The sequence below is a fragment of the Sinohyriopsis cumingii genome, chromosome 18, assembly GCF_028554795.1.
Source record: "Sinohyriopsis cumingii isolate HCF-2022 chromosome 18, ASM2855479v2, whole genome shotgun sequence".
Taxonomy (NCBI): domain Eukaryota; kingdom Metazoa; phylum Mollusca; class Bivalvia; order Unionida; family Unionidae; genus Sinohyriopsis; species Sinohyriopsis cumingii.
This window is the reverse complement of record NC_142978.1, coordinates 75,961,441-75,974,583: the sequence shown is the minus strand read 5'-3', so window position 1 is coordinate 75,974,583 and position 13,143 is coordinate 75,961,441. Positions and strand designations below refer to the sequence as shown.

Here is a 13,143-nt window from a genome sequence, read left to right as displayed (position 1 = left end):
AGATCAACCGGACGAGGCATTGTCTTGTAATCTATCTTTCATCGGATTTTCGGCCGCTCGCTAGTTATTAATATATTTACAGAGACTGACATTTGTGTGTGGATGGTAAGTAAAATTCCTCTTCATTTCACTCAGAATTAAATCCTTCAGAATGCTTACGTTTGTTGACCCTTTGTTAATTTTCAGATGCATACGTGGAAGGTAGCATCACGCTATTACCGCAAATGTAAAAAAAATATTTAAAAAATATAAAAATAAAAAAAATACATCTTACTTATTGTTTATTCAGTAGGCATGGAGGGACAGTAACTAGAATAGTCAAAACAACGGCCAATTCCTTTTTAAAAATGTACCCAGATAACATAGTTTGCTGAAATTTCAAAGGAAACAGATTACCTTTGAAGCACCGACTGTTATGAAAACATACTAAGCAAATGGAAAAAATACGTCTTGATCATGCAATACAGTTATTTGATGTTGCCGCCACAATAAGAAATAGGCATTCATTTGGTTCTCCAAAGCTGTCCTTTAGGGGTGACTTCAATAGCGCATGCACCCTTCAACAAAGAAAGCTGACTACAATCTTTCAGTAACAGCAAAGAACTTTTCTTCAAAGGAAGTCAGTACCAAACTTAAATAAAAGTGATGGAATCTGATAGATTTTTGCATTTTCCAACGTGACTGGACATGTTAACTGTACTGTGAAAGTTTCCTTTTTGTAGGGAAAAATGCAAACTAACTTTTACCGACTTGGAATGTACTTTAAAGTAAATATGCTTTGTCATTCGTTTTGTGATTGTGCTATGTTTTTCCACTGAATTCAGACCAATATGACCTGTTACAAAATTAATGAATATTTTAAAGCTGTGTGTGCATATTTTCTATGGAATCACTTGTATTGTGGATTCAGTGTATATGATGAGGTTTGCAGGTGAGTACAAGGTGTTGATACTATTCATGCTATACATTAGACATGTATATATAAACAGTATTCGCGTATATGTACCAATTCATGGTTCTCTAAATAAAGTTAACTATTATATATGCCTTCTCTGTTTTCACTACAGGTGTATTTCTCATTTAATATGCATCAATTCAGGATGGTAACTGTGCTGACGAAGCACATATTTTACCGCCCGCATTTATTACCCACCCACCCCGAACACTTTTTTTGGGGGCGGGGGTACATTTTCTTCAGCTAACTGACTTGGTTGCATATAACACGGTTTGGTATATAACACGGTCGGGTTTTATGGCTCCCAACTACTGTGTTACAGCGGGGTCACACTGTATTAGGGTACTTTGTAAAGTTGCTAGTTTAATCTAATTATCAAACAGTTGCATAGTTATCACTTAATATACTTAATCAGCAATGCAGTACCAAGTCTGCTCGAGCAAGGGACAGCTTTTTATTATGTAGGCAGCACAAATAAGTGCTAGTTATAGGTAGCGAATGAAATATAATGAACAGATATAGTACTGTTCCCCATTCATTGGTTATGTGCTTTACATTGTACACAAGAATTACATCTATGGCTATTGATATAATTTGGCAAACAGTCTTAATAGGGTAGAGGGATTTACAGATGGAGTTAACAGTATCTTTCATGCATATTAAATAACATTTTTCTTGGATAGTACAAATGTGCAGCTAACATGGAATATGCAATGGACCCAGTCAGAATTTTGAAAGGCCCTGTCTATTGAGCTCTGATTAATTTTTAGCTCTGTAAGTATTCTAATTATAAAATAGATTTTTTTACATTGCAGAATGCTGGATTTTGATAGAATACCACAGGGACTCTATAAATTTACTGTATTTGCTGATGATTTAGTCCCACCAGCAAAAACTGGCCAGGCAGAAGTCATAATTCAGACGACTAATGTTAATGATGAAGCTCCAGAATTCAACCAGACCCTCCTTCAGACGAATTTACGTCTTGATGCTACAGGTGGCCATGTGGTCATTGTTATACGAGCCATTGATCCTGATGGTGATTTTGTCAGATACTCATTTTCTGGTGAGCAAAATTAATTCCATTTTACAGATGCAAAGTAAAACAACTTGAGTAACAAATGGTATTTATTTTTGCTGGGTTTTGCTTGGTTTCCCAATAGCTAATTGCTTCCTGAATTGCCTTATAAAATGAATCACATTTGAACACTGTTCTAACAACTGAAAAAAATCATGCTTTATGTTTTATGTATGGAGTAAAACCCAACTTCAGAGAAACATTGCCACTGTTCACAAACTCATAAATCTTTAATACCGATTAATTATTGTCAGCCAGTTAGGTAATATGTGAAATGCTGTTGTATACCTGACCCCTTTGCCTTTTAATTAATTAATGACAGTTTTACATAATCTCCAGGGATGTTTTCTGTCAGTATATGCTACATGTTACAGGCACATACTGAATTGGTGTTTTTTTCTTTGAAGTTTACTGAAAATGGTGTTTTTTGAAACACAACCAAGTCAGGGGCTTTGGGAGTAAAAAAATCATTTTTTTAAACATGAAACACTGTGTTATGGCAGGTATGAACAGTATTTTAAACATTGATGTCGTTGCAATGTTATTGTTGTTGCCACATTATCTATAATGGTGCAACAATATTCTAATACTAGTGCTATGGTATTTATTTTATTGCTGCAACATTATACATTATTGAAATAATTTAGCTTTATGATGAAAAAATTATTGTAGAACAGTGGTAACATTATCATAGCAAAGGAAAAATATAGTACAATTACTGTTACAATGGTGACATTTCTTTCACAGCAGTAGAATATAACATTGCAGTAGTAAAATATACTGTTGCAACAAGGAAAAAAACCATTACACCATTATCTGAATATTATACAGTGGCACAAATTAAAAGTGCATTCACAAATTTTTAGTTGAAGCGATAATTGGATACAGTTGTAATCATATTTGGATATTACTGCAACAGTACTGGTCATTTGGCTGTCTTCATACTTCACTGTTTTTACAGTTTTCATAACAGACACATATCACTTATAACAATTTGTGCTAACAAGTGGTAAAATACTCAAATATTTCTGTGTAGTATACATGTCGAAAGTACACTGATACCACCTTTGGAACTGGCTAAAACAGACTGTAAATTAAAGGAGGTTGTGATGTGGAGGGTAATTCTATATAAAATTTATTTCATTGCATCCTGAAAAATATGGCTGTTATAAAGACAGCTAACATAATGAGGTGGCTGTTGGAACAGGTGTGACTGTAGATATTACAGTAGTATGTATATACCACAGAGATACTTTTGTAAGTAATCTCTAATTAGGATAAATTGTTACAAGTACCTATGAAGACAGACCAGATTGTGATGAAAGATACTCTTTTAGGCCATCAAAACGGGGGAAACACAGAAAGAAAAATACCAATTAGTCATGGGTGGACATAGACCCTTGCCATATCTGTCAGAATCAATATGAGAAGTTGGAGAACTGGTGAGATAAAAAAATAAATAGAATAATCTGCATATTGAAGGCTTTTTAATATTTTCTTGAATATTTTTCATAAAACCATATATTGCAATATTTTTTTGTTTATTCTATTTTATACAGGTTCTTTTTCCTTAAATAATTGCAGAAAATTTGGTGTTTGCTACAACTTTTGTATTTATAGCACATTCATAGGATCTACTTATCCTTAGAAATTGATTGAGTTGTGGCTTTGACCAGTTACCATACTTTATATGCTTGTAGACTTTGCATAACTTTTCACTGTGACCACTGTTGATTGAAACTGTTTGAAATATTTTGCAGATAATACCTTACAAAATGGTCCATTTAGCATCACAGCAGATGGTGGTATCATAACACTTAGGCAGGTATTGAACCCAAATATACCTGACACGTATGTTCTCCAAGTAATTGCAAAGGATGATGGTTCATGCTGCATTAATGGATCCAGCATTATCCACTCAGTTACAGCCAATGTCACCATTAACATTGTGACAGGAAATACACACTCACCAGAGTTCAGATCGTGTGCTGACTACAGCAAAAATACCTCAGTGGATGAAGAGGTGGCAAATGGAACAGCTGTCATTACAGTAAGTTACAATAGAATAGGATTGTGTATTGTCATGTGTATTGCAGAGCCAACTGCAAACAGTATTGACCAAGATCTATTGTGGCATAATGTAACAGCAGATCAGAGTCAGAAGTAATTTTCACTTGTTCTTTGACTCAGTCTTGAGAAACAGGGAGTATATGGGTTTCACTTTTTATTTACCTGTCAAATTCTGAAGAGGTGACAGTGTTATTCATGTCAATTTGTAACACATAATATTATCCTTCCATCATTAAATTCATTATTACTCAGCAACTTCATCGGTTGAAACCATTTTTATTATAAAGTTTTAAACTTAGAAGTTCTAGGTCATCCTTGATTTCCAATATTCTGCCAAAATTTGACCAAAGTTTGGCATCTGTTTGACTGAGAAAGTTTGCCTAATAACTCTGGGGGCATCTGTGTCATATGGACACATTTCTAAATCGGTCCATGTATCTGTACATCTGTCTTACCTTTGAAAGGTTGTATGCATTAATTTAGTACATCCATTGTAATCCAAATTATAGTACAAGTGAATCTTGGGATGAAACTGTCGTACATTTATAATGCAGTATATCCCAAAGGGAGATGGATGGAATTAATCTGGACATGTTAGGATTTGTCTCAAAAACATGTAATCTTTCTTTGAGATTATCCATGTATTGAGAGCATAATAGTCTTCATTTGAAGTTTTTTTTGTTGCACATTATTACATTTTGTTTTATTTTCTTTCCCCCTCCCAGGTCAGTGCAACAGATGAAGATAGAGGTAAAAACGGCGAGGTCCGATACACTATGCTCAAAAGAGGTGACAGTCAGCCTGTTTATTTTGCTGTTAATGAAACTACTGGAAAAGTAACAGTAGCTGCAAGAATCGACAGAGAAACATTGACATCTTCCTTTTTGACGGTCACCATTAAGGCCAATGACCTTGGGGAACCTTCGAGTGAATCTGTGTGTTCTTTCATTGTTACCATTAGAGATGTGAATGACAATAAACCCATGTTCACGCAGTCAAGTTATCAAGTATCTGTTATGACAACTGCAAATGTAGATACTTCAGTCATCCAAATTGCAGCTGTGGATCAGGACATTGGACTTAATGCCAAAATTGGATACAGCTTTGAACCTGCAAGTAATCTAGGAAATTACTTCAGGATTGACCCTGATACTGGCATGATAAGGGTTAACCGGACACTATCAGCTGTGAGTGGTAGAATTTTATCTCTATAGTTACAACAACTAGTTCTACTACTACTGTTACTACAAGTTTTCACATTTGCAAATTATTGGTGACAGATATATATCATGTTTCCAGTAGCATTGTCATTGTTGTTGCCATAGATGTCAGCATTGTTTTTGCATTTAGCTAATGTTCTTGGACACTGCTGTATGTACCAACATAAAAATGTATAGGTGTATTCATTGTGGCATTACTGATCATTACAGTCATTAATGATCATTACAGATCATTACAGTCAAAAGGTCAGTGACCAGCATTTCACACCTCAGTGCTTATATTTAGTTGTTGCATTTAGCTTAGTGTCTCTGATTTTGTTGCATGTACAGTTATTAAACCTGATGGGTGCATTTATCTTGAGGGATGCCTCTGACCGTAGGCAAAATTAGATGACAATGACTTGCTTTACTTTAGTAATTGACCAAGATTTGTGAATTATGCCTCAGAAGAACATGTGAGATACATAGCTGCTAAGTGTCCTGTTTTTTTCTGTATAAGTCCCATATTTTGGACCTGAATATGGCTTAAGTTTTTCTTGTTATAATCTGTTTTTAAAAAAAATTAAATTAAAAATGTCCTTGCAATTTTCTGTTTATAACGGGCACACAGTTCCATTCTGAAAGTAAATGTATCGTTTGTATATAGGAATATTGAGTTCTAAAATAAGATTGGTTCATTTGAAATCGAGGCTACCATGCCAGTCTTTAACGACCATATTGGAGGGGCCCCGAGTGGCCGAGTGGTCTAAAGCACTCTCCGTTATGGATCACTGCCATCTCACTTCTGTCTGCGTAGGTTCGAGTCTCGGATTCAGCCAATGTGGGTATGTGAAAAGCTTGCCAGTAGCTTCTCGTGGGTCGGTGGTTCTTTCCGGGCTTTTCCCGGGTTCTTCCTCCACCATTAATACTGGCCGCCATGTATAGCCTGTCGTGTGCTGAAAAATGGCGTTAAACCCTACAACAACAACAACGACCATATTGGATTGCGCAGATCAGTTGCTGCTGTCACTGTATCGCATTTTCTTATTATTCAACTTCTAATCTTGTCAAAATGGAAAGCAGAAAGCAGAATGGAAAGCAGAAGATTCAGAAGTTCTTTTGCAAAGAAAAGAAAACAGAACTGTAAGGACAGTTGTTCCGTCTTCTTTAGACTTGTAAAAGAGAATACCTTGCATTTTGTAAATTGTGTAGTTGTGATTTATTTATTGGGCATGGAGGCGCCCATGACATAAAATGGCATGAAAAAGCTAATGAACATGAGCTTGCTGCTTCCTCGTCAGCAGCTCATTGCGGGATTTATAAGAGTCAGAGAGAACCTTGATGTAACTCGATTGAAGTTCGGTTTACTAAATCTCTTTTAGAAATGAACCTTCCTCAGTTACTTGTGTTGCTGGCGATTTATTTCACATTTTTTTCCAGACAATAAAATCACAAATTATTTCTTGTGTGCTAGAAGGAATCAATTCAGTAAAATAAATTGCACAGAATTCAGATCATCACTGAAAGACGGCACCTTGGAATTGATAATAATTTAAAAATTTAGGTGTGGAAAAGGCTTCTGTAAACAGCCTGTGCCTGAGCGTTTGCTTTCTTGCAACTTCTGAATGGGCACCTGAATAGAAAAGGGTGTCTATTCAGAAGGTGCCTGAGTACAATACATGCATCTTTGGCATCGAATATTTAAGTTACTGTCCTACTTTACTGATGGTTGTAGATGTTGAAAATAGTTTTATATGTACTAAAGTTTTTAAAATCATTATTTGTTTCTGAAAATCAGTATGTTTGTCATAAGGAGTCAGTATTTTTGTACTCTGGGGTTGGCAGCTATGGAGACAACATTCAGTGGAATTCTTGTTTACAGTAAGTCAACAGTTTTATAAAAATAACCATAATACAATCTAAACACACATTTTTTTGATAGGTTCATACTTTATTTGCCACAGAAGCTTTTTCATTTTCGTGTTTGCTTTAATTTTTTAAGGATCATGATTTTGAAAATAATCATTGAAGATAAATTTTTATTTTGTTCCATATTTACAGAGAATAGTAAACCTTACTGTAAAAGCAACTGACCAAGGATTAACACCGCAAAGCTCCACTGTTACCGTGACAATTACAGTCACTGATGATGCCACTTCACCTCCCCCATCCTGGAGTAGCACTGATGTAACTTCTGTGTCAGTGTATGAAAATGTGTTTCCATACGATGTGGCTGTTCTTCAGGCGATTTCAAACAATGTAAATGCTATAAAACTAGGGTTCGTATTTGTTGATGCTAACAGGACATCAGTGCTGGTGGAAAGCTTCCGATGCATGCCAATCAATGATACATTTGTCAGGATAACATTAGAAAGGCCCTTGGACTATGAGACCAAAAATAAGTACAACTTGGTAGTACGAGCAATAGTAAGTATCCAGATTTCCTATTCTTTGTGTTTTCAGGAATTGAAGAGCTTTTAATGTTTCAGAATCATTGCACCATTTTATCTTCCAGAACTAGAATGCATACACCTATCACCACATTTTGATACTTTTTGTAAGTTCAAATTTTATATCAATATATAGAACTCCCTCACTATAATGCTGTTCTTGGAATTCCTAAAGCAAACCACCATATTGGGCAGTTACCTTATATTGAGTTATTTTATTGATATTACCATTAATAATATCGGATCCATGACCATACTGACTTTGTTAAAGGACCACTTTATAAAAGGGTGCCTTATAGTGATTAATTTATTACTTTTCATTGTTTAAAAAAGCACCTATTCATTGCTAGCAAAGTTTTTTATCTTAATAAATTGTAACTTCAGATTTGTTTCATTCAGATATCATTACCTGTTGTACAGTGTCCAAGCCTCATAATCATGAAACTGAGCACAAATTTTGAACTTGTGGCAAATTTCAGAAATTTTGAATGGATATAACTTCACTCAAAGAGAAGCTATAATCGTGAAAATAACAGATTTATAGGATTGTGTTCGTACATCGTTTGTGTCTCTATATTCAAGCCAATGTCACTGTGATTGAACAGCTCAAAGATGATTCTTAATTATTTACTTTTGAGTCCGAGTTTTTGTGGTCAGACAGTTTCATAAGTATGAGGCCAAGTCCCACTGCCATACAACTTTACTTCACTCAAAAATTTTGCACACAAAATATTTTTAAGGATTGTATGAAATTTTGAGTTAAATTCTATAATGGAAAGTACATTTTATATTGGAGGATGCCTGGATTTTCAGAAGATGTACCACTTTTACTTGTGGACACAACAGGGCTCGGAATTAAAGCTGAATCTCAAATACAAATCAGGGAATTAGCAGATGAGTCACTAATGCCCAGCTGTCACATATCTATTTGAATCATTAAAACTTTCTGCCAGACACTGTCATAAATTTACAAGTGGTCTTGTTTCAGATGTATTGGATAAAACAAGGGATGATGTTCCCATTTATGGTTACTTGCTCTGTTTATTGTGTTGACTGAATATCTGCCAGTATTCTGCACTTGATTAGGTACAATTAATGCTAGTGGAAATGAGCATGTGTTCTTCCATGCATCAAGTAAATTAGAGCATTGATTGACAAAACAACATGCATGCTGAATTTGCGTGGTACTCTGGCCCAGTGGGCTAATTTCAACACTGAGGATATAAATAGGATTGAGGGTATCAGGCATGGGTCAAAACTCTCCCATTTGGAAATGATGAATAATGCTTAATGTTTGTGAATAATATTTTTTTTATTGCTAGATCACTGTTCATCTGAAACTCAGTGCACTATGAGGTGATAAATGGAAAGATTTTAAAGTTCTTCAGGGTGTGCACAGTTGTAAATATGATTTAGAAAAGACAGAAAAAGTACAAGAAATCTAGGAAAAAGACTATGAAACATGATAAATTAGATGAGGACAGTGGTGAGCACATTTGTAAATATGCTTTAAGAAAGGCTGAGAACGTACCATGAATCTAGGAAAAAGAATATAAAAAACTGAAATATGACCCAGAAAATGATGTGCATTTTCTGTGCTAAGTATTAGGAAAAATACAAAGTATGTTGATCAGTTAAATTTAGACAGGATCAATAAAAATGCTGTTTTAGTAAGCCTATGAATTAATGGGAAAAAAATCCAAAAGTTAGGCCCTGAAACATTATTCCCTCATTACAGTACTGTTAGTGGGAGCCTTATACAACCTTATAGTGAGATCCCTGAATCTGCTGTTGAATCTTTTTGTTGAAAGTGCAACATGAACACTGACAGACTTATACACCTCTTTTGCTCACTTATTTTTCATTTTCTATTGAGTATCTTTTGTACAACTGTTTCAAAAGAAATTCATATATATTTTTTTAAAACTAAACTTTTTCTTGGCTAAATGAAGTATCATCTCCTTCTGACTGTCCATAAATTCATTTGTGCCATATATATTTACGTGACCAGGATAGTCTAAATATAGAAATTACAATAAATAATTTTTTTAAAGACTACATTTAAGATATTCATTAGTGCACATTGATAAAATTAAGCTCACAATATATTCAGGCACTGACCATTTGAAATCATATTTTGCTAAATAATGTCCATGATTCTTACTCAAATTTATATAGAGCTTTCACTTAAGGTGTGGAATATTTGGAAGAGGCCTGTTGATTTCTCTTGTCAAAATGACAACAGTCAAGGTCATGGTGGGTAACAGAAATGTTTTTTTAAAAAATATAAATAACTTTCATTCAAGAGTAACTTTCATAACTTTCATTCTAGAATAAGTCCTTGACCAAAATTAGCAGATGACTTGCATTTAGGGTAAAAATGAAACCTGTACATTTTGGGGTCTAAAGGTCACAGGTCAGTCGTGGTAAGTCTAATATGAAAGTAATGGTTTCTAGACATTAAATTTAGTTCAAGACTGCATACCCTGACCAAAAGGTCAATATGTAAATAATACAGGGTTTATTTTAAACTGAAAATAATTGGGGGACAACACACCACCATATAATGTGCAAATTTTGCCTTTTAGATAATTTTTTTGGGGGGCTGCATGTTTTTCAGAAATTAGTGTAAATCCTACAATCACGCATCCTAGAATAGATCCTGATAATCTCCCAAGTCATGCATACTGTACTAGCACCTACAAAGAGGATTGTTAAAAATGGGGCTGGTGCAGGATATGACATTCACAGTACTCATGCTAAACGTATGATAGTAAGTCAATAACACTTTTCCACTCATATTTATTTACGTAGAGTCAGACCCTACCACCACTCAGCACTGACAAAATCCTGCCAGTTACTGTGATCGACCAGAATGATGAAATTCCTGTTTTCTTGGATGTAAACTATGACACTGGTTATCATGATGCAGAAGTACTTGAGGGTGCCAATATTGGAACTTTTGTCACAGAAGTGACAGCTATAGACAAAGATGGGACTGCACCTTTCAATACAGTAAGTTTTACAGTGACTACTTTCATCCTTAAAGATGTTACCATTTTAAAGGGCATGACTTTGTATGCATTTTATGACATTACGCTGTTATTTTCCTGGTATCATCATTGCTCAGTACTGTAGAAGCTGTATTTATAATTATTTATTTTAAATGCTATTTATTTGTATTAGTATTTAAGTTAACAGAATTGCAGTGAAACAATATTTGGTGAATGGATATTTTAAAGTGTCATTGTTATTATTATTTAGTTATTTTTCCTTATAATTGTGTTCAATTTTTTTAATTTTTCATCCAGAGGCAGTTGTGAAAATATATTTAGTGAATTAAATGCTGTGAAGTTTAATTGATATTAATTTAGTTTGTTTACTCGAAGATTTTTTTTCCTTCAGATTATTTAGTTTTTCATCCCGAGGCAGTTATTCAAGGAATCATTTTTCTTTTCTGAATTTCAAATGATTGAACTAATTGTATTATTTGCAGAAGACATTTTTATGGAAGAGTTTCAACGTATCAATCATGACAACAATAAAATTAATAATTTTAACACTCAAATTTTTGTTCATTTATATATTTGTTCACTTTAAAATAAAATAATTGTGAAAATAAAACTTAAAAAGGTATATAATTGAATATAAATACACACAAATGAATTAATTAAATAAGCAATGATATAAATAATTTCATGAATTATTTTATCAATAAAATTTGATCAGTATGCTACTGAATGTTAAATCTTGGAATAGAAAACTGAAAAGATGCTATTTTGCTTTCCAAACATTTTCGTTTCTTCACACAATATTTTTGATATATCGCAATAATTATTTTATTCCACAAGAAAATAAATAGTTAAATACTCTCACCTTCTGAATTTCACTTTGTTTTGATATTTCCAGGATAAATAATGCCATTTACTATGTGTGGATAGGCAAAGTGTTTATTATAATGAAAGTTCCAAGGTGGAGAAAGAAAAGAACTGTAGTTGAATATACTTGTGACACCAAAAATCTATAAAATTCTACCTCTTTTTTTGTTATTAAATTTATACATTTAATGACAAAGTACTAAGAACATGATTTACTTAACATAAATAGCATAAAGAAAGAATGTAATTATTTTCCTCAAAATTACGTGCATGAGAAGTTCTCAAGTAGCAAGTATTTCAATCAAAATTTTTGAAGATGCTACATTTTTTATTAGTGCAGTTGTTTTTGTTTGTATGTGATGATATATTGAAGAGCTTAAAAAATGAAACCATCAGGTTTTTGATCTGGGTGATTTTTTGATGACTATAGCATTTCGGTCTAGTTTTGTGCCGATAATCAGAATTTCGCCATAAGTAATAATTTAAAAGCTTCTTTGATTAAATGTTCAAGTTTATTTAAAAGTATATGGACAGTTTGGTTATTGTTTATGTAATGGCATGGTGGTAAATACTGGTAAAACTAAAATATTACTTATCTCAACATGGCAAAGAAGGACAAATCTTGATAGTGATGAACTATGTCAGACATGGAGGGATACAAATCTGCAAATAGTCTGTCATGATAGGCTACTTGGTGTTCTGGTAGATAATAACCTATCATGGACTGAACATATCAAACATACCAGTAAAAAAGTCAATTCAAGTTTATGGCTTCTCAGTAGGATAAGACATTTTCTCCCTGAAAGGCACAGGAAACTATTTTATAACAGTTACATACAACCCTATTTGGACTACTGTAGTACAGTATATGGTAATTCAAATGATAAAAACATAGCAAAGCTGGCACATCTTCAAAAAAGAGCATTTGGGCTAATATCAATCCAGAAAGAAAGCAAGGAAAGTTTAGCTGGTACGTTAAAAATATTACCTATTAAAGACCGAATCTGTTTGAGAAAAGCCAAATTAATGTATAGGATATCTCAGATTAGTGCTCCTGAATATTTACAATCACTATTCCAGTATAGGCTACCTGGTAATACTCCCCACCTGCGATCCATGTCTACCAAACAGTATAAAATTCCCAAACCAAATAAGGAGTTAGTTAAAAAAAGTTTCCACTACTCTGGAACTCTGCTCTGGAATAGTATTCCAGCTGAGATTAGAAATGCCCACTCTATTTCTTTCTTCCAAACCCAATATATCCAGTGGCTTCAGAGATGCAGCTTAAATAAATGAATTCCTTTGTATGAGGGCCTCAAGGTAGATTAGTTTTTAGCTAATTGTGTTACCCTCTTTAAATAAGGTCATTATTATTATTATTATTATTATCTCCACTGTCCTCCTTTAAAGCTGTCAAAATTTTAGAAAGTTTCTGCCTGTACACAAGCTTTGGATGCAAAGATGGCAAGAAGACAAAATTCCAAGCACTGTGACTCAAAAATCAAGTATATAA

General features: G+C 33.8%; 1 protein-coding gene across 1 annotated transcript in view; it reads left to right on the top strand.

Annotated features, from left to right (window-relative positions):
• Positions 1-13,143, top strand: part of LOC149777011 (neural-cadherin-like) — a 134,070-nt gene that overhangs the window by 34,683 nt on the left and 86,244 nt on the right. The window contains exons 7-11 of the mRNA XM_089941760.1: positions 1,771-2,021; positions 3,794-4,083; positions 4,829-5,290; positions 7,364-7,729; positions 10,567-10,767. Of these exons, the coding sequence (XP_089797886.1) occupies positions 1,771-2,021; positions 3,794-4,083; positions 4,829-5,290; positions 7,364-7,729; positions 10,567-10,767 (1,570 nt within the window). The remainder of the gene's footprint in view (positions 1-1,770; positions 2,022-3,793; positions 4,084-4,828; positions 5,291-7,363; positions 7,730-10,566; positions 10,768-13,143) is intronic.